Source organism: Temnothorax longispinosus, chromosome 7 (assembly GCF_030848805.1).
Source record: "Temnothorax longispinosus isolate EJ_2023e chromosome 7, Tlon_JGU_v1, whole genome shotgun sequence".
NCBI classification, from domain to species: Eukaryota; Metazoa; Arthropoda; class Insecta; order Hymenoptera; family Formicidae; genus Temnothorax; species Temnothorax longispinosus.
In genome coordinates, this window is record NC_092364.1 from 4,340,850 (window position 1) to 4,364,302 (window position 23,453).

Below are 23,453 nucleotides of genomic sequence, written 5' to 3' on the forward strand. Positions count from 1 at the left end.
TGAATTTGTTTTCTATCATATAAATTCTATTATATAAATGAACAGCAATTTGAGAGACGTTAATTACGTCTCTCAACTATCATCATGAAGCAAAATATTTCTAACAAAACTCTTATCCTCGAAATTTATCGCCGAATAAAGAAAATCTAATGAGAATGTCTTACCTGCGCGAAAATCGTTCGTCGGCATGACGGAGTGTCTTTGAGCCAAGAATCACAACACTATAAACACAAACGTTCTGGACGACGTACTTCCGATGGTCTTTAGCGACAGAGAGAAAGACGGAGACACCCGTGCACTCCGTCAGCCGGCCTTCTTGTGAACGGGGAATGATCGTAACTCTGTTCTATATCGCGGAGAATAACGCGTGGTCTCTCTTCTCGCGATGAAGTGACTATATGCGCGAACTCCCTACTTCGGTTGTTTCTCGTTGTCCTTTCGTACGTAAAATCAAACGGGAACGCTAATTTCAGAAAAGCGAGCTGTTGCGGATGGAAATATTGACGTTACTGTTTATGTCACATAAACTCGAAGTCTTTATTAATATTAGGACGAAACACAATGCGCGCGCTACGCGCGGGCTATTTGTTTCCGAGAGATGTTACTAACTTCAAAAAATATTATATTCTTTATTAATATAGATATATTAAAAGTTATACAGATTTCTGATGATATAATATTATAATGGATTTAAATTTTCCATTGAGTTATACGATATTTGCAGTGAATACTATATTTTCACGTGTTTTTCTTGCATTAGATTTTTTTATTCTCTGAAGACAAATAACAAACAATTATTATGCGATATTAATGAACTACCCCTTAACGTTTAGATTATTAATATATGCGATGACAATTTTCCTCGATATAATAATAAATAAAACGAAAGCGCCAATCAACATTGTGGAATTTTCAAATTAAACTTGAATCCTTTTAAAATTAAACTTAAACGTATACTCTCTTGATCAGATTCTGCGATGAGCGTTTACCGATATACCTCTAACCAACAACCGAGACTGAGAAACTTTTTATACCACAAACAATGCTAGGAAGTAATTTTCTATGCCGTTACTTTCAATCTTTATCGTGGTTCATAATATACTAATGGAAAAATCCAAGAATTCACCAGGCTTGGCTAACAAAAAAACGACAGCTAAAATGCCTAGGATATCATGATTATATTATTAGTATTTTTGAGTTCTGTCGTATTTCATTGCATAACACTTTTTTACGATTATTCAATTATATTCGATTTTTAAATTATTTTTAGATTGATGTTAAATAACTTTCCCATAAAATATCCGATTTCCGCGAATATCAGCCGCAAATTCGGAGGATATTGGAACGGAGAATTTATAAATCTCGCGACAATGCGTTTCGCTCTCTTGATCACGCTGTTATTTTTATATTCGTTTATCGTAATGCGCGCGCTTTAAACCATCTGGCTTTTCAAGGTTCAATTATATACAATCGTCACGTGGCTTTTTTTATAACAGGTTGACATTCTTGACTCGTCTGCAGTTTGTGTGATATGCTAATATATTTTTTTTTCTCTACGTATAAAACTGTTAATCGATAAAACGCGAATAATAAATTTTTCGCAGTTTCTGACGTAACGGATATATGGAAATACTGCACAGCATGAATGTAAGATATTAGCTCACTTGGAAATACTGGTAGTAAAATCGTAATCCTGCTATAAATTGCATATTCACGGAATATTTATTGCCGCTTGTAAGCTGTTTACATCACAGATGCTTGCAGGCTATCTCAGACACTAGTTTCTAGAAAGGAAAAATTAATCTTTTGGAATTTATACTACTTTTCTAGAGTGTAAATTCTCACAATGTAAACTTGCTCTGAGGGCAAAGGTGTGCCGCAGAAATAAAGGCGAAACTCGTTAAAATATCGTATGCAATTTATTCGAGAAGCCATATCCCATAACTATTCAAAACACATACATGCAACAGTCGTGTAATCCGAAATTCGATCTTATCCCTCGACATCGCTTCGCGCGCAAACGAAGCTTCGCGAATTCCGGACCAGAATCTACCGCGCGCGGTTTCGCACTCAGGCTCTTAAAGTTATTGTTATCTATACAAGAGGGGGTTAGAGGGGAGAAAGCGGGCGAGATGGTCCGAAATGTGTATCTTATATTTACATATACATTAAGCCGCGGAACGTAATTGCAATCGCGTATACACACACACGCATACGGACACTCACGCTCACACTCACACACGCGTGTGCAGATATGTACCGAGTACAATTAAAACTTTGGCGCGACCGACGGCGATGGAGGTAATTTCCTGAATTCACCGAGACTAATTCCGTTATTTCGAATTTCGTCGCAGCAGGGATAAGAGAGAAAGAGAGAGACAGGGAGAGAGAGGACGGTTATGCTGCGCGAGAGCAGCCACTTCAACGTCGGTCTTAACGAGCTGCATCGCGTACGTGTACGATATAATGACGGCGAATTTAGTGGAATTGCGAGCGAACGAACCGAGTCTGTAATCCATAAATTTTGCTAATAATTAATAAAAAGCGCGGCGAGAGACTGGGCCGCGACCGGCACCGCCGCGAATTACATGTGACAGAGATTTCTTCCACGCGTGCGCTTCGTACTGTTACGAAATAATGAAAAATTAAGAGGAATGAGAGGATCGGGAAGAGTTAACTTGAAACTGCATACTACTAGACAAGACGAAACTATGCATTATTCTGGTGCTTCGCTTCGTGTTATACGACATAGAGCGATCTTCTTCGAGAGTGCTTGCGGTGAAAAGACTACATAAACTACATAGCAAAAATATAAATATATAAATATACATCACGGCTGGGCAATATTTCATATATACATCTCGTTATATCAATATATATATATATATTATATATTTGAAATGCATATGATATTAATTTATTTGTCATATATTTTTATTTTCTAAGTAAAATTTTTGAAAATATTTTATTATTTATCATGGTATCGTTTGAATCGCATTTGTAACAATAGTCTGTACACTTGCTCTGAAATAATTTTTTTTTTTAGTAAGAATAATTTATAATTTATATTTTGTCCGTTTTTTATTTAAAATGCATTTCTACGGTGTTTTGCGAGGCCGTGACGCGGTAAAGTAAATAAAATATAATCATAACGAACATGTCATAAATTTTAGATCTATAACTATATCTAAAACTATATAACGTTACGCGACGCCTTATCTAATATTACATCGTATTTTTTGTACAAAAATAATCCATCACATCAGTCTACGACGCAGAAGTCCTTGTCGCGTGGCAGTCCTTCGATGCGTTGCGATCCTTCAGGTTACAAGATTTTCGAATAGGACATTTCCGAGCGCCTTGAAAGTAGAAATCCGTAAAGTTCGAAGCCCGTCCGATCTGGCTTCCGTCGCTCCGCACGAGAGTTTCTTTCGTCGCAACTTTTGCAACTCTCTTTTTCTCAACCGGGAAAAATACCAGTGCGATCAGGATTTCTCGTTCAATTTGTGAAACACCGACGACCGGAATGCAATTTCGCTCACTGAAAGAAGGTACGCACGATACAAGCTCGGTTCGTAGATCATTCGGTAAAAATGACGTAACGACGCCCAAAAATAGCCAGGAGATATACCTGAGTATAGCTGAATGAACGAAAGTAGGACAAGCATAAAAAAAGTAATTTGAAAACGTGCCAAGCTCATGGCATTTGCAGAGCGTCGATAAAATTTTTGATGAAAAAAAATTATCCACACAAGCGAAGCGGTTCTACGTTTATTAAATAATTTTTTGATTGAATATGATTGATCAATAAAAAAAGTTATTTAACTTTAAAAAATAATTTAATACACATGCAAGAATTTAAGATAATAAACTATTTAACAAGTTATCTAAATAATTAAATAAAATGCACATTTTTTGACCGAAATTAAGTTCTTATTTAATTATAACTTTTGTTGTTTATAAATTGATAGCCGATTCGTGCAAAAACAATGTTTTTATTTGACAATTTCAGAAATGTATACGTACGATTCCGTTTACGTCTCGATGCCGTTGAAGGTTCCCATGTCCTTTATGTTGTCATCTGGATCTTTCGTCTTAGGCGAAAATAGAGATCGATATATCAAAGCCGCGATAACGGCGCCTCCGATCGGTCCCAGCCAGTAAACCCAGTGATATGTCCAGTGGCCGTTCCAGACTGCTGGTCCGAACGTTCTAGCGGGGTTCAAACTACAGCCGGTGTGAGGGATGAAAGCGAGACATAAGACGGTGACGCAGAGGCCAAATTTCAGTGCCATCGAGTCGCTGTTCTTCGCGTTTCGCGAGTCCCAACTTCCGCAGGCGAAGAAGGCTAATACTCCCGTAGCTAAAGCTTCAGCCGCGATTCCGTGACCGACTGTTATTTCCTTATTAATGTCCGTCATGCAGAACGGGACGGATGGATCGCCCGCGCCGTTGTGCATAAGATTTGCCGGCGTTACTAACTGTCAATTGATATTGAAACAAAAGTTAACTCAAATTTAAATTAAATAATTAAATCGAAACGTAAATTTAATCGATATTTTGTGCAGTTCACTACATTATTCACTGTTGTTTTGCGCAAGAAGTATAATTTTTGAACTATAATAGTTATTAAAATTTTATTTACAACGATCCATGGAATTCTAGCATTTTGGATAATTGGATGTTGCAATTAACCAGCATAGAGATAATTTTTTATCTTTAGGAGCAAATGCGGCGTTCAGGCGATTAAAAATAATCTTGATAATATTTGTAACTTTGAGATAACAATTTTTGATAACGCGTTATATAAACGCGAATATATTATTATCAGCAGTATGTTGGCAGCGAAAGAAATCTTGTCGGGATTTGTCCGCCGAAACGTTAATCTGAATGTGTTCTTTGTAATCTGTGAATAAATGAGTATATTCATTGACCTTTAGCAGGCCGAAACCTATCAGGGCACCCAAACATTGTGCAATGATGTAGAATCCGGCCATTATCAGAGTCTTGTTACCGAGAATCACTGCGGCGATTGTGATAGCGGGATTGAGGTGAGCGCCACTGATGTGACCAACGCACTGGAAAAGAACAAATATGCATTCAACCGTTGATAAGATTTTATAATATCGAGCAACAGAGTGCTACTTAAAAATACTCGCTTTTATACATGCTTGATCCCATTCATAAAATAACGTATATTAATTATTGATATGTTATTAAAATATATAAATACAAAATGGAAAATAATCTACGTTATAATTTAAAAATATATATAAATAAAAGATAAATAAAATATGTAAATTAAAAATTTGACTAACGTACTGACATGTCACAGACGATGTCAATGATTCTTATCGAGGATAATGTTAATTGTCAGATTCAAAATGATTTATACCTGTATAGCGATCATAACAGCGAGACCGAAAGCGAAAGAAATTTGTATGACAGACGGTCCGGTTCCCTCATACGGCTTCATGCTGCCCAGGCCTGCCGTGCATCCCAAAAAGACTAGAATTGCTGTTCCAATCACTTCTCCCAGGATAGCCAGAAACTTGTCGCACATATTATCTTCTTCCGTCTTCTTCAGCCCTGAGATGTTAAAGGACATTTTCGTTTTTATTAACATGATGTATGCGTGGTGTCAACGAGTTGTTGTGCTCATCGGCACAATTTACAATTTATTGAATTTGTGAATTTATGAATTATATTTCTCGTGTGGAAAGGGTAAATGTACGAGCACTCCATAATCACTTCCGAGATACTCGTATCGTCCAATCGTAAAGGACATCCATATCAAAGTATCTTGAGTGATAATGATATGAGAATTGCATTATTTAATTAAATTTCTATAAAGTATATAGATCAGCGGATTAAATCGTAAAATTTGAATTGCAGTATTAGAATTGTGAAACTGTATAAATAATTTAAAAATTGTCTCGCAACGAGGTAAAAGAAATAAAACGCTACTTTGTGTTATGATTTCGTAGAGAATGCTTCTCGAGCACGTCACTCTCGTGCCTTTGTGAAAAAGTATGAACACTTGCGTTCTCATTATCGACTCGACCTCGTAAATCGATATTTAATTAAAAGATAATTATTGTACACACAAATGGAGCATCCAACGGCGACATATTTTTATTTCTGCACGCATTACATGCCGCTGAGTGTATAACAAAAAAAGTCAAGATGCATACGTCTAATGAAGGTTCGCTTGTTGAGTGTAACTGTATAACGACGATCTCAAAGATAGATAATGTGCATGCACATACACACACGTAAGTACGCGTATTCAAATCGCCAACCGCAATACCAACAGTTCCCTTGAATCAGTGTGAAAAATAGAAAAACATGGTTTACATCTTTTCAAGTGTTCTTATTTCAAGATACAAGTGTGCGTATTAAAATGCAAATTATCCTACTTCTTGTTAATTTTACATTTAAAATCTTAAAATTTTATATTTAAAAATTTTATATGTTATATTTAACAATTTAAAAGAAAACGTTTCTAACATTATCTTTTTTTTTTCTTCAAAATTAGTTGTTAAAAGACAGTAATTTTTAAAACTATTTAAAGTATATAAAATTAATTCAAAGCTAATTATTTAGCTAATTATTTCTTAAAGCAGTAAGTATATTATTTAAGCAAATTACTTTTCTTGAAATTTCGATGTTTAAAACTTACAATGTTTTTATGTCAAGTTCCTGTTTGATAAAATAGTCGATTGTTCTTTAATGAATTCCAAAAGTATAATAGTTTTCGGCGAAGAAACTATGTTTTTGGTTCGACAGGCAGGATAACTTGGACTGTCACTTTGTTGTAAACTTTCGAGTGGAAACTTTGTTCGCTCCACGTCGAATGCGATTACCACTGGTATAAACCCAGGATGGGATAGGTCAATGTTGAATTTACATGAAAGCATCAGTAAAGTTATACACATCGGAGGTCGATAGTCCAGCAGCTCTAGCGTTATTGAAAATGGACTTTAATAAGTATTCTTCATTGAATGTCGCTCCATTGAACGCTTCCTGTTCTTTTTTTCTTGACAAGGTGGCACAGTTTTCTCTGACGTCCGTGAAATTTGCTCGATGTAATTCTCGCGAGAGCTAGCACGAAAAATTATCACAGGAAAGAGGGGGAGGACTTTGAAATTTTCGCTCGAGAATGCGAAAGTTGAACTGAAGTTCGCAACAATGAAATTAAAGTACACACTTCAAAATTAACCCGGAAACGGGCGCCCGATTTTTTTTTGCATAAATGCCTGAAGTGATTTTTTCACGCCAATTAAATCATTGTTATTAATTATTATACATATTTTTGATAATTCTATAATTTATTAGTATTTGAGGACAGTTTGTATATAAATTTACTCAATATTTTCTGAAAAACGAAAGAAGCAATATTAAAATTATTGTGACGTGAGTTTTACTTTTTCGATACTATAGAGTATAAAAATCACCTCAGGCGCTCGTTTTCAGGTTAAAGTATACATTTTACATAAGTTTACCATCATAGTATTCACCATTTTTGCATTATTTTGCTGTGTAACTTTTATTTATTTTGTTACACGTATTTTATTCCGACTTAAAATATTAGAATTGAGTATAAATATGCGTAATAGAGGATGAATTTTTTCTTTATTTCCAATTGCGCGTTATATTTCAATATTAAAATACATCAAACATTCATCGGTTTTTAAATGTTTCGTATTAATATTAAAATTGTATCACATATTGAATAATAATCTCAGGTCAACATTTTGATGTTCAGCGCGCGCGCGCATGCACGCGAGAGAGAAGAAGTATTATTAACAGTCAAGTAATCTGCGGCCAGAGGTCAAGACTCCGTGACATTTCTTCTTACCATGCAGTCTTGATAATTTCGTGACTATTTATCGATGTGGTAATATAAGTATATAATATTTTGAATAAATTTATAAAGTTTTATTTTACATAATTTTTAATTTATGAGTGAATAGAGTAGACTTATTTCAGTAAATAATATATCCAACATAATTCAACACGATAACTTTTTTCAACTATATGTTATTTTATATTTTATTTAAATATTATTCTCCATTTCCTGATGGATATTTTGCATTTCGCCATTCCTATCTCGTTGTCATAGGAAAATACTATGATAATCTCGATCTCTGGAAATAGTAATCTCTTGCTTTCTCTTGCCTTCTCTTTATTTGACGACTAATTCAGCGAAGATATTTACTCTTTATACCAAGTATAAAATTATTTAATCTATTTATATGTAAGTTGCAGAGAAAAGCAAATATTAATTAAATCAAGCACGTGCTCGTGCATTAATTCAATCAAACCTTTGTTGAAAAAATATGCGTACGATTTGATTGTTTAACACAGTTCGCTGTAATTAACTTACAGTAGCGAACGCAATATCCATTACCTACTTTTCAAAATGGAAAGTTGATAACGTTCAAAATGTTTCCATGTGTGCGACAAAAAATATTGAAAATAAAATATTTATTTATGCATACAGATACTACCTTTTATGCACAATTTTTTTGACACGATGTAATATCTTTTCACGAAAATATAAAAAAAAAACTATCGCGATAAAAAGTAGAGCTGAATGTTGCTTTGAGTTATACTTTTGCTATGTTTTCGACATGGGAGATACGCGGTTCGGTGTATTCGCTATTCCATCCAACATCTTGCGACAGAAATACTTCCATGTTAATCTACCTATAGCCGCTGCGTCGCGTCCGCATCGTGTTGCATTCGTGTTTTGCATTTCCTGAACGGATCATTGAGATCCGTTGTGCATGCGCATCACTCGACTTCCACATTCATATGATATTCATAACATACGGATGTCAATATCCTTCGGGTTTAATCGCGCTTATACATATACATATCCGCCTGCATCTCTGAATTATGCATTAGAGATGCCAACGCACGTTTGCCCTAGAATTACGGCCGAGTTCTCGTGATTAACCGTGTGTCGCGCGGATATAATTAGAACCGAACACGTGTCACGTATGATTTCCATTAACACACAGACTCGGTGCGACGCAGACCGGGACCGATAGTGATCAGTCATCGACACTCGCGGATTAGCCGGATTTCGATACGATGACGGAAACGCAATCCGACGTGTTCCGAAGCCGTTCAAAGTCACGGGCTTATCCTCTTAAAAAACCGGCACTCCGAATCGTATCGATTACATTACGGAATTGGACGAAAATGGATACTTGACGTAATTTTGTGAGACAGAGCGACAGACGTCAAACAGCAATATAAGTCTGTATTATTTTTTATTTCTGAAACAAAAGTGTTTGAATATATTCAGCTGATATTATCCCGAGAGGGATACGGAATGCAAAGATCGGACGTGAATAATATAGGCACAGATATCACCGTCACAAGTGTTTGTCTTTATCTGTACACTCGATTATGAATGAGAACAATTGCGTCGTTCGTCCACGTGATGATGACCACGTGGATGGGCCGTCCCGGCAATTGACTGTCGGCTCACGGTCTTATATATGCTGATGCTCAAGCTGAGGTTTTATCGCTCCGGTTTGGTAACGATCCCATGTGTCAACAGCGCGCCCGAGATTTCGTAACACTTGGAACTGCGACGTTCGTTTTATCACGCAACGCGGTGAGGACTGCCGCGGAGTCTGTATTAGCTTGGGGAAGCGTATGAAGAGCATGAATGGAATGTGCTCGTGCACTAACCGTCGTTGATTAATTTCGGAAGAGTTCTACGCGGGAGTTGAAAGGTTGACTGCGGCGCAATGCTGTGATGTCTGTGGCTTATGGGTGATGATTCAAGGCAGGACGGCATCGTCGGCTCCAACAGGCTCTGCCACTCGGCCATGTAGTCGGAAGCGGCGAGGTACATTGTCTCGCAGACACAAAATTGGTCCTCGGTGAAGTAGTTGTCGGTCTCGATGAACTCCGTCGTTGAGGCGGCAAGGATCCGTCCATGTTGTTGCTCACATCGAGCAAAGGCTTCCTTCAGGCTCTGCAATCGGTTGCGTACGATTCCGTACGTGAAATTGGCCTTCCCAATTTTTTGGAAGTTTTCCAAGGTTCGCTCGATTGAACCGATCATGACTCGTTGTTGCGTCAATAGTTCTTTCATGATGTTAAATTCGTCAACGACCTTTTGTTTGTTGTCAGGGTTCAGAAACTGCTTGCACGTTTGTATCAGGTGAATCTCTTGTGCCACTTTTCACTGTTGCACGCCGATCGAAGATCGGCATGTGGTTCGAAAGACCACAAAATGTTTGAATATATTCAGCTGGTATATATTGTCCCGAGAGGGGATACGGAATGCAAGGATAGGACGTGAATAATATAGACACAGGTATCGCCGTCACAAGTGTTTGTCTTTATTTGTATGCACTCGATTACGAATGAGAACAACGTGTCGTTCGTCCACGTGATGACCGCGTGGATGGGCCGTCTCGGCAATTGCTCCGTAGAAACTCACGAGCGCGATTAACTTGACTGTCGGCTCACGGTCTTATGCTGATGCTCAAGCTGATCGCTCCGGTTTGGCAACGCGGAGAACACAATATCGACCGGCTTGAATCACTATTATATTCGTTCTGTCTGTGGACGTCATTACGACGAGGATGATCGGAGCAGCCCGCGATCAGCCAATACGTATGTCAATCGTGGATCATCGCCGAATTCTGCGATTGGTGACAGGTGTTGTCGGAGTCACCTGTTTGATGCGTAATCGGCTCCGCTCTGACTCGTAAGTACGCGGCGCGGTGCGGATTAGGAACGGTTCGAGGGATAGCATTAGGATGGCGCCATCGATCCTTTTCGTGGATCCTCGGGACACGCAAAATATTGGAATAAAAACCATTTTATTTATAAGAATAAAAGTTCAAAAATTCAATGTCTATTTATTTAATTCTAGAATATGTATTTATATAATTCAGTAAAAAGAAAAAAAAATTGTTTAAATTTATATGTTATAGCTATTGACGTGAGCTATTAATAGCTTATAATAAAAATAGTACCTGCGATAAGCTCTTTGCTTTTTCCGAGTTTTTGTTTGCATTTGTGTATAATATTATAAAGTTTTGTTGAACTAAAAAAATACATTATATGAAATCTCGTGTATAATATAACTTTATTTTTTATTGTTTTTATTTACATTTTTATATACATTTTTGCTCTTTTTCGCTTTTTTTAATATACTTATTCCTTTTTTTGTTCCTTTATATATATTCCTTTTTTGTTTATATTACGAAAGAAAGAGATACGAAAGAAATAACCCAACGTGTTCATAAAAGCCGATCGACCGGTAATTAATCAATATAAAGAAATTAGAACGTACAGCTTTACGAGCTCTCTTAACGTTTCGCTAATTTATCGCCAGTTAATGATCCGATAGTCGTAAAGATGGTCGTGAAGTACTAGCGGAATAAAGTATAGAAAGCCACTGCGCGCGTGTTGTACATCAGGACCGAATAGAAACTTGCGAGGAAAACAACACATAGGTACGCGATCGCTTCGAGGCACGGCAACATATCTATATTCACGGAAATATATCTTCGCCGGAGAGACGTGCACTTTCCAAGTTCCACGTAACTTGAACGCGAGCATATCTCTAATCGCTAATTAAAAAATCAAACTGCGGAGAACGGAGGCTGGCGGTAATTAGCAGGAAAGTACGGGAGCATAATTACGGATCGCGAAAGTAATCAACAATTACGTTCGCCGCGCCGGGTGAAATGTCCCGTATGCCTATGCGCTTCGCCTTCAATACCTTCTTTATTTTTAACAAGTTAAGCTAACCGTAATTTGATGAAATTAACACGAAATTGGAGGCTCCTGTGGAAGAAGTCGTGCGAGCAATCTATCGAGGAGAAAGGAGAAGGGAAGGGACGCGGCGTTGCGCTCCGCGTTGCGTCGATGCGCTTTCATTGATGCACCATCTACGGTATCTCTCGTACAAATATCCGTTATCTTTCCGATATCTGGAAAATTTTCCATCAGCATACCGACTACGACGTATGAGTTTACCAGCTATCGATAGTGCGCGAAAAGTACAGCAGAAACCTACTGTATCGCGACTCGCGACTCGCGGTGAACTGATAAAGCAGCAATGCACATTTCACGTGCGTACGTATGAATATTCATGCATTCCTGCAGTTATTGTTATGTTGCTTATTGTCAGACTATCATATGAGAAGTTCGAATAACATGTACTAATTCTGGAACGCGATATATTTGATTAATTGAATGGCCGTATAGTATTGCAACTAATTATAATTAACAGACTATATTGTAACTGTAGATAAATTAATGATTATAATTTTTTACGAAATTACGACCGTTTTGTACAGGAAGCATTTCAAACGTTTTGATGCAACGCGTAACTTCTTACGTAAATTTGTCTAATTAGCAAATCGTTTAAATTTTTGCATTCCACTATTACGTTTTTTGCACCTCGTAATTGGAATTGCACTTCATAACTTCATACCGTATAGGATTGTGAAGAGGCAATTTATTTCGATGATTTGACACGGAAAAGTATCAGAAAATTACCGGCGCACCGCAAATTTCAATGATCTCTAATAGCGGCGGTACCCGAGCAGTGAAATTTCCATAAATCAATTGCACTGAAAAGGTAGAAAACCAGTTTTTCTCGCGTACGATGCAACGTACGATGACCAGCAAAGTACATTTCGTGTTCATAATGTCCGGTAAATTTCTCGCGTGAAGATTTAAGAAAAGACGAATATGTGCGCTCGTGACTTCATCGCAAAAATGCGGCTTTTCTAATAATATATACATCCGTTACGATGTTTGCACACATCTCAACGATCGGAAAAACAGTATTTGTTCAACTGGTCGCAATAGATATTAATAAAACGATAAGATAACGCGCGTGTGTCATTAATTATTTTTCACATCGCGCATCTGCATAGACTAGACATGCATTTAAGAGTATGCCCTTGAATTAAACGTTATACTCACGATAATTTACTTCATTTAATAATTCACGTTGTCAAACACAGTTTCCTACGTCACTTTTTCATTTATGAGAAAATATTTTTTCTTTTATTCCATAATAATCTTAATAAGTGATAAACTTGTAAATGTATAATATATTATGTCGATTATTTTAATTACCAATTTGATTACCCGCCATGTCCGTTAATTAACTAATGTTAATAAACCTGAACTTTAGCTAATAAAGTTATGTGTGACTGTGCCCGCTGCGTAATTACAATTTGTAATTGCGCTCATCATAATTTGCGTGTTAGTATGGATAAGGCGTTTTACTAATTAGTATAATTACCTTCCCAATTCATTCATTAATGGAACCCGTTAAACTTTTCCTGGGAATCGATCGAGAATTAGATATAAAATTGCTCGGTATGAAAGTAGCATGTTTATTTGATGCGATACAACGTCGTTCGCTTATCGTGTGAAAGTACTGAAAATCCGCGCGATTGCCTCTGACCAAGTAACATTTTGCTAATGACTGACCGGTCGATCGGCGATGACACGGTCTGAGCTTTATATAATACAGAATACACACGTACGATTTGTGTAACATGGCTTTTTTCGCGACGTTAAAGCATATAAGTCGTCAGTCTGCAAATTGCACGCAATACTTGCGTCGCAATACGCACAATAGGCAACGTTATTTACGCAGAAACACGCGCGACTCCGTCCGATTGTGAAATACGGCCAAAACGATAGGAATCGTAACAGGTTCATCGCGTGAAATACGATCGGTCATCGTGAGCTGCAACTGCGATACGGTCTTTCTACGACTCGGTGAATTCACGATACTCGAGTGAATTTTCACGAATCTTTTTCAAGCTTGCAGGTTTATATATTTTTTGGGGGAAAAATGAAAAAGAGATTCTCCAGTCTTGTATTTTCAAAGTAAACGCTTTGGTAAAATAGCACGAGTTTCTCAATAATATCACAAACTGCCTAAATTAACTTCATCTACGTTTTAAAATGTTGAAATAAGTTAAAAAGGAGACTTGAATAACGTGCACGAAAATCAGATATTTTCATTTCAAGAAGATACAATAACTCTGAAATGTTCTGTGTGTAAGCTTTGGCTTATTTTAGAAAATGTCAACATCATTTACTTGTCTCGGGAAGTAAAGATAAATTTACTTATATGTCGTCTCAGAATCTCTCTCAAAGTGTTTGATCAGCGGAGCGGCGTTTTTCGCCGGAGCATTTTTCGCACGCACGTAGTTGGATACCATGAATAGCATTAAAACCATTGAGTAAAGTTGATGACGTTACGTGGCGTGCAAACGAAGACACATAAATATTCATTTTTTTTTCCGCGCCAAACGAGAATGGAAGACGCGCGCGCGCCCGTGCAAGCCGCAGGGCCGTCGTATATATTCGAGCGTATATAGCCTGCATGTGCATTTTCACATTTCTCGCGGGATATAGTATGAATCCTCTGAAACAGTAGAAAATGGCTCGGTAATTGCATCACGGTGAAATTCCCGGTTCATGCTGAGAGACGCGGACGAAACGCTACACTCGCGTCGATTAACCGTCGTAAACGTCGAGATGCATGAAAGAGCAGATGCGCTTTTCTTTACGTTACGCATATTTTTCTTCAACTTTCGTTGGCTAATGAAATGCGGGATACGTTGAATACACGGCACGCTCTAGTTGCTTCATCTTGCAGCTGCTTCAACGCAAGGATATTTTCCCTTGAGAGAAAAAGCTATTCCTAATTGCGAAAAATTTTGCGTTGTAATAACTGTTTTAACAAAAAAATGCAGGACTCGATTAATTGCGTGCTCTTTCATATCGCTGTCGGTTATTCGCATGCGGAGCGATTGGCAATGATCGATAATTGTCGTATAATTACACGTGCTCTCACACAATATTATGCTGCGCCATCGATTGTCACAGCCGATTAGATTCGCGATGAAATGGTGTCAAAACTAATTTTCGCCCATTCAACGCGTTGCATAAAACAATTTTTCGATAAGCGGCGGAAATGCAAAACTATCGGAACATGCGTGCAACGCAGATAAATTTTTGACATATATCATGCATATTAATGTGTAAAATAATATATGTAAATAAAATTGTTATTAAATTATAAAATTGGTTCGTACATAATTTTGAAGCAATGAATAAAACATTCTTTATACCTTTCTAATCAGCAATACATGATGCATCATTATATCAATAATTTATTGGTATAGTGACGGTTTTTTTTTAATTCTGCATTAGAAAATTAATAAATATAATGTATAATATATTAAAGACGCGTAGATTATTAGCTTGATGCAACGAGAATGAAATAAAAGAATGTTTTCTTAATAGCCGTTACGTCATCAGTGTACAGTTGCAAGACACCTCGCGATAAACTGAGGCGCTGCAAGGGGAAGTGAAAAGTACACGGACACGGTAGCCTTTTTTGTGCTCGGAATACACACGTTCGTCGGTGTTGCAAGTGTGACAGTGGGTCAAGTTCGCGGTGAATGGCCGGAGTCCGGTGGCTCTCGAGCGTCGCGCCAGACTCGATACGACGACATTCTCTCAATTTGTTGCAAGCATACCGTAAAATCGACAAAGAAGAAAAAAGGCAGATTAACGGCATTTTTACGCGCGCACTTGCCGCTGATCTGCCCGAAATCCTCTGAATTTTTACTCTGGTAAAAATTTATCTCGTTGAAAACGAAACAGAGACTCGAAGTTCCGTACAATAAACAAACACTTTCTATGAAATGCTATCCATTAAAATTAGAAAAAAAGAGAAACGTTTGAAATATTTGATATAATGAATATTGATGTTTATAAATTGAGGAAATATCTTTGAGGTTTCGAGCATTGTTAAAAGCTAAAGAAACATAATTAAAATCTGTCTATCTTTTAAACTTTATTTATCGAGTAAATGATATTTTTAAATTAATTTTTTTAAGCATTAGTTTATATTATATAGTTAATTTAGTTAATTTTAGTTACTTTAGCACTCACTAATTATCAATGATATTTCTATTAACATTGTATCTAAATATTATTACGAATTAATACGTAACTACTTTAAGAATTTATCGCAAAAATATTTACAAAGAAGATACGGGTGAATAATAACAAGATCGCGTTACTGCAGTACAAAGCACATTGTCTCGCATTGATTGCATTCCCACTGCTGGCATTTTGTTGTTATCTACCCTATCACACGATCGGAGTGGAAGTGGAGCAACTATCGTGAGAACGGATAGAAAGGAAGTATCGATAAATTACAGCGCGATTGTCACGATAAATCGTTGTAACGCGAGGAAGAGTCAAACTCAGGATTTCCTGAAACTCGACAATATCACGATGTATTAAATTTTCTCAGAGCGCTTCTCGTTCGATTCAACGGATTCCAGTCTGGCGATAATTATGTCTTCTCGGGAATCTGGGGCAGGGAATACTCCGTCTGATAAGATCAATTGCAGATTCCTCAGATTCCCGACGAGCGTGAATTATAATGTAAAGTAAAGCGAAGTGATTATGATAATTGCGCGAAAGGTAGAAAACGTATTATTTTTCTTACATTCCCAATTTATTCTTATCTACGGTATAAAGTCGAGGGGAAAGAAAGCTGGTCGCTGCTCGCTGCTCGTTCTCACAAATATGTTTCACAGTGCTTCTCGTTGCCCCTGTTATGAAACTACAAAAAGCAACCGTCATTTGGTCAGAAATATTTTGCATGCATTAGCATAATTCGATTTATCACCGGTCGTTGTCGCGACTGAACTCCTTTAAATCTGGTGACGACACGGCGAGAAATATTTACTGCCGACGTTGATGTATCCGCACTGCAAATACCCTGTAGTAACGTGTAACTTACGTCAGAGAAAAGTCAGCGTAGAAAATAGGTAGTTATGGCACATCTCAGAACGCCCATTGAATCCGCATCACACCGCACATTTTCAACGATAAAAATAACGAAATGAGACGCGCGCGTTTCCAATTGACGATTTTATTACAGGCACTATAATATAATGTACTATAATCCAATAACGAATGACATAAGGCTGTAAAACGACGAAGGTTTCGCTCGATTGCGAACGGTGAATTATTAGCGATATTGCCGGCGGCACAATGCGGCTCCTAATCGATGAAAAGTTTCAAAATTTTCTTTCGTCAGATCGGATATAGGTAATACCATCCTTCGTACCGGAAGCTGTTCTATCTTCATGGACACGCACACTTGCGTCTTCGTCGCGCACAATTCGCCGCTCGAACTACTTTCTATGTCGGGTACAAGGCAAAGACCGTTATTCTGTCCTGTTAAATTTGCTTGTGTACTTTTTTTTAAGTCGTAAACATAATGCGAATTTTTATACTGAAAAATTTTAAAGTACGTTTTACAGAATTTATCTTATTTTTATTTTAAGTGAACATCTTGATTTAAAAGAAAAGCCAGGAAATTTATTGTGGCATGTTTTGATCATTGTTGAAATTTAGAATTCTATGTAGACCGATATTTATGGGCATTTTATTTCGAGACCAAATATAGGTATATTTGCATCAACATGGCATGAACAAATTGCCAACTATTTACCGCGACGTTTCTACAGCAAGAGATAGGGATTCTGAGATAGTGCGTGACCCGCATCTCAATTCCTGTTCTTTACAACTGCTCGCTATTAAATTTAAATTAATTCCTAAAGACTCACCGCACGTATTTTCGCGATTATAAATCAAGCTCGCATCGCGATCGTACGAAACGGGTGAAAGTACACACGGATAACTTAGCATTCCGAGAGTACGGGTATCGTTTCCCTAGATTTTCTCAGGAAGATAGACTTCACAAAAAGCCATTCGGGAATAATCAATTCCTCTCACCGGCATCTTCTTTTTTTTTGTCAGACTCGAGACTTTCGTGAAACCATTGTGAGGTACGCGCGACGTTCAACGGAAATATTACCACGAGTTAATTAACATCTCATAGATGTAGATACGCCGCGAAGTGTGTGACGAACTAGGCGGCAAATAAAAGATCGAATCGTGAAACTGAGTGCCGTTTTGCGCGCTCGTCGAACGAAGAAAAGGATAATATATGGAAAGAAATGTTACCCATACGCGTCCTGCTCCATAATTATCATCTAATTTCGTTAGCGGGACTGCCTGCGTATGACGTGTCTCGTAAAAACGTCCGAGCCACCGCGTTTCCTGATGCGGTTTGCATTATGCACTTTCTTTTTCCTAGAGAAACGACCGAAATACGCTCGTTAAAGAAGAACGCGGCTCGCTTTCTAGATCAAACGCGCCAAGTGCGACGTCGATTATTCTCGCCGCGCACACAATAGTTAAAAACTCTTGCATTTTATATTAGGAAAAGTGATGGAAGAAAGAAGACTTTATTATCATTTCACTATCCCAAATGAATACAATCATAAGAAAGACATATGTTGTAAATTAATCATGAATGAATTAAACCATTCTTGATTTTATAGCTATTATTTATTAGCAAATAAAACATTTCCAACGATAAAACATTATTGTACAAGAACAATAGACACATGTAAAGGTCGCAGGTTCGAAACATTAATCACTGCCGGAATAAGTGAGGATAAAAATTTTTTCCTCGATCCGAGAACGTCGTAATAATGCACGATACCACTTCTTCGGGGTACGGACTCTCGATATAACGTTACTTACGCGCGAGAACCTAATTTTCCGGATCACCGAGACATCCACCTCGCATCAGGGGTGCTTCCGATACGGTGAAATGCGCAACGGAAACGCGGCGCGAAAGAGAGAAATTCCCTCGTAGTCAAATCCGATTTCCGACCCAATTTTCAAGCCGGGAGAGATGGTGCTCCTAGAGCGTCGCTTAGCATGCGTTCGGTATAATGCAAGCCTCCGCGCTTTCTTCTCTCTTTCACCGTGAAGGAGATCGGCGCAGCGCGACGGCGAGAAATATTTCAAGGAATAGGAGGTCGGTTGCCTCGCGACGGCAGCCGATTCGCGAGTTTAAGGTCAATCTTGAAAGCAGGAGCGAACGATCGTGTTGCGAAGCCTTTCCATCTTATTATACGATCGATTCCTTCTATTCACGTCACTCCTTCGCGCTAGACTCTTTCGCGAAATCTCCTCTATACGTTTCTATTCCCGGATCCAATAGGATTCCCGAAGGCTGCGAGTCTTTTGCAGCGAATTGCGAATTATATGTCAGTAAGAAGAATTGAGATTTATAAAAAAATTTATTTCTTTGAATATATTTCTTTGGATTTCGTGGGAAGGGTTTGTCAGTATATCGACAGAACGTCGATACGTAAAAAGATAAATCATAAAAGGGTGAATCATGAATCATTATATTTTAGAAGGATTAAAATTCGCGCGCGTATCATTGATGAACAGAAATATCTTACAACCGCAATGTCTCCTCTAATGAAATTCGATTATACTTTGCGCGCGATAAGTACGCAAGGAGCATGATAAATATTGAGGGGGCGGACGAGCCATTAATCGCCGCAAAATCAGGTGATACCTAATTAAAAGTTCGGAGTCTGTTTGGATTGATATATGTACCCTCGTGCGGGAATGGCTGCAAAGTAAGTTCTACGTTCTAATGGACGGGAACCTCTATGAATTATAATGAAATTCGTTCCAACGTTTCACGAGAGCGAAGATTTGTCACTGGCTAGCTGGAAGCGTGTACGCGCCATTATTCACTTTTCGCGTTGATATTCCGCAGAGGGTCGCATCGTTTTTTAACATGCAGATTTTGGCGATGATATATATCGATATTCGAGATAAAATCGGACTATTCAGTTTTTCGATCGGATTTTATACGGAAAAGGATTTGCGAACTTTGACCCCGCTCGAAATCCGCTTAAGAGATTCGAGAATCGATCTTTATTCGAAAACAAGAGGATGTAGAAATATATAGGTAACATATAGCGAATTCGATTGGACGCACTAGTGCGCACTCAGTGCACATTAAAGCCGTTGTACACTGATTTAATTTCTAATATTTAGAGTAAAATGCAAATATTTCGACTCTGATAAACGCCCAATACATATTTTACCAAATAGTACAATAAAGATAATTGAGGGTTTCGTGATTTAACCCGTTTATATTAAACATGCATACACTTTATGTTGATTCGTGTACGACGGCTTTAATGTGCACTGAATGCGCACTGATGCGTTCAACCGAATTCGCTAATAGAAATTTCACGTCGAAATACGATTCTAACTTTTCTTTCAGAACAAATATAAAAATATCGAATACAGGTGATGGTTTGATATAAATCGCTTTTATTATTATTTAATTATTATTAAATGTATAAATCGAAAAAACACAATGAGCATCTTGCATATCATTTTTAGAAGAACATTTTATAAATTACTTTGCACAGAGTCTACTACAAAATTTGTAAAATTGAACATTTAATTTTATAGTTCATGTAACGTAAAATAAAATTCATGAATTTCTCATCGTAAAGATTTTTTTCTCGGATTGGACATATTTGTCAAATTATTCTTGGTTTACATTTCAAAAACGGGACTTTTACTTTCAATTTCTTTGCGTGTCTACATATTCCGTTATGATCGCGCCATTCATTCGTACTCACAAGGTGTCTTCAGCTTCTCCTTCGTCGATTGTATTGTACCATTGGATCGGAGCGTGATGCCGATACTTTTGGACTTTCCGATAGACAGGTTTTCCGTGGCACCCGGTGGTGATATTATCGAGATACCATTTTGCTCCATGTCGGCGCAATTAGGTGTTTACTGGAAATAGAGCATAGTGAGGTTACAATTTTTCAGTCTAATACAAAATATTGAGGCCTTAACTTATCTTATCTACAGTGTGGCAGCAAATCATGCAGCCAAAATCACCCCTTAACTCCGTGATACTCTTATTTATAAGAGTCTTATAAGAAACTGCCACCGGAAAATAAAAATGACAGATTGCAAATGAATTCGCAAATATACTCCGGCTCTTCTGATTATCTTTTTATCAGCAAACTACTGTTATGCGCGCGTTTTAAAATCAACTGCTGCCTGCTCTGATAAATTCTGGTGTAATTATAGCGAGTTATGATTCCAGAAAAATTCTGGAAAATTTCAAACTTAATTAAATCCTGGGAAAAATCTTCTCATTAACTTAATCTTTAGTAAAATTTCGATAAATATTAACGGAATCTGTCCTGTTCTTTTGCTTATACTTTTCACAATTTTGCTAAGTCACAAAATAAGAAGGTCGACACTTATGACAGACTTCTCATTGACTGACTTCGCAACATTAGAATATCTTCTATCTGTGTTGCCTTGCAAACAGAAGCACTTGATAATCATATAAATAGAGCATATATCGTTATCTAAAGCCGGTACGATTTGGCGGAATTATATCGTCAGCTCAAATACAGCCGAGTTGTATATCATCGTGCAAATAACAAACGCAAGGTGGGAATAACTAATTAAATTCGCCAAGCTGTCAGATGAATTTCGACGCTTCGCGCACAAACGATTGAATCACACGTCTCCCGATTGCGGAGCAATCGTACTCCGTTAATTAAATCCATGATTTAGCACGCATATAACTGATGATTAACCGATCTCTCGTAAACTTGGCATCAAATATAAGTATGTTGCTGCATTCCCGATAAGTGTTTTAACTCGTGCAACTTACGCGGGAATATATGTTTATCTAAATTTGAAAAATTATATTATCGCAAATATTAAACAACAAGAACGGAAAAAACCAATTATTAACCGATCTTTCAACTAATTTCACCTAATCCTTTTCTTAATCCGTGATCTTTATCACATGATAACGGCTCGTTTCGAGCAATCTTTCGATGCTTTCAATTATATAATTTTCGGAATTCACCAAAAAATGCATTTCTGACGTCTGTAATTGTATGTTTTTTAAATTATAAATGTTATAAATTCTAAAGGAGCAACAGCATTAAAAAAAAATCAACTGGTTCTTAACTTAGCTTTTAACTAATCAAGCTAAACTTGATACGCTTTCAAAGAGCTTTCGATAAGACTGAACTCCAAACTTTCGCGATAACACGAAAGATTCGCGATCGATTTATGACGTCATATCGAATCGTAATTTAATCTACTAGCACTCTTTTTTTTGCCGTCGTGGTTTACACCACATATTTTTTTCCAACATGTCTTTTCAACTTAAACATATGTTGTTGAAAGACTCCTCGCTATTTGTAAAATAGAAATATCTCAAGTCATTGGCACCAATGCCAACTAACGACGAGAGAAACACGCGAGCGAGTTAAATGACGTTTTAAAGTACATTTGCATTTTAATTTATACACATCGATCCCGTTCAAGAATCGGGAAAATTTTCATTTACAACGTTCGGTTATACGAAAAACGGCGATCATGAAAGAAGAGATTGTTGACTCTTTTAATTCTTCGTGCTACTTACTGCGAAGAGGAACTCGCGGCTGCAACGTTGCACACAGATCTTGCACGAATAAGTCCGCTTTCGATGTATTTTCGTACGCCAAAAATTCCGCTCTCGTCAACAATTCATAAAAATGCGCGAATATGATCGGCACACTCGAAGGGAACGAACTCGCGCGGCTCTATTGTGGCTTATCCCAGGAATTGTCTTTTGTCGCGTGGTTTCGAGAGGACTGAATTCGCGAGTTGCGCTCACCTCTATATGTAGAAACCCTCCACTGTGCGCCAACGGCCGGCTCTGGCCGTCGCTCTCCCGTTAGACGACGGTATATGCACGACCAAGAGAATCACGAAACGTATGCCAAATTATCAAGACGCGGCACGCGCGCGCGTTATTTCGTTTCCGCATCGGAAAATATTTACATTGGCGTCGACAAGTATCATAATATCGTATATGTATTATAGGATATACATTTCGCTGATCGACAACTTTGGCACACATCGCGGTCTTTATATGATATTGAAATGATCTTTTTTAAACGGAAGTAGGAAGAAAAGATCTTTTGAAAAATTAAAACTTATAGAAGCGTAATTAGATATTAGATATTTATTAATATTGATTATACAATTATTTTTTAATTAGCTACTTTAAATATTTGAAAAATGATAACGTATCAATTAAATTATATAGAGAAATATTTATTTTATTTCATTTTTAATGAAAAGTATCTCCTACGTGCATGTGTATTCAAAAGCACTAGGTGAATGCCCTACATATTTGAAGAGCATTATCACGAAATTATCTTTGGCAAATCAGCCAAAACTTCTTACTCATCGAGTAAATTTTAACTTAGACATCGCGCATTGTTTTGATTAAATTACTTTATCAAATTTTGCGATTGCAATATGATTTTAATATCCTTATAAGTATTTTGTTAGTATTTTTTATCATATTTTTAATATACAATATATAGATTGCTTTTTTTCCAAGAAACTGAGAGAATGCTTCTCTTTTATACGCTTATTATATATATTATAAAATATTACATAATTTTTAATCAAATTTA

The 23,453-nt window shown here is 37.3% G+C and overlaps 2 protein-coding genes across 6 annotated transcripts in view; both read right to left on the reverse strand.

Moving 5' to 3' along the window:
• The window catches only part of LOC139815583 (aquaporin-like), a 13,895-nt gene extending 13,590 nt beyond the window's left edge, over positions 1 to 305 (reverse strand). Inside the window, exon 1 of the mRNA XM_071782597.1 lies at positions 165 to 305. Within this exon, the coding sequence (XP_071638698.1) occupies positions 165 to 189 (25 nt within the window). The 5' untranslated portion in view covers positions 190 to 305. The remainder of the gene's footprint in view (positions 1 to 164) is intronic.
• Positions 164 to 22,736, reverse strand: LOC139815581 (aquaporin AQPAe.a-like). Of its 5 annotated transcripts, none has more exons than XM_071782593.1 (6): positions 22,643 to 22,736; positions 20,583 to 20,742; positions 5,396 to 5,589; positions 4,935 to 5,078; positions 4,027 to 4,481; positions 164 to 3,541 (listed from the first exon to the last, which is right to left on the reverse strand). In XM_071782593.1, the coding sequence occupies exons 2-5, from the start codon at positions 20,719 to 20,721 to the stop codon at positions 4,035 to 4,037; spliced, it is 924 nt and encodes a 307-aa protein (XP_071638694.1). In that variant the 5' UTR covers positions 20,722 to 20,742; positions 22,643 to 22,736; the 3' UTR covers positions 164 to 3,541; positions 4,027 to 4,034. The 5 variants fall into 5 exon arrangements, with proteins under 5 accessions (XP_071638694.1, XP_071638693.1, XP_071638692.1 ...); XM_071782592.1 differs by lacking the exon at positions 22,643 to 22,736 and adding an exon at positions 22,409 to 22,636; XM_071782591.1 differs by lacking the exons at positions 20,583 to 20,742; positions 22,643 to 22,736 and adding an exon at positions 9,712 to 10,750.
• Positions 22,737 to 23,453: the final 717 nt, after the last annotated feature.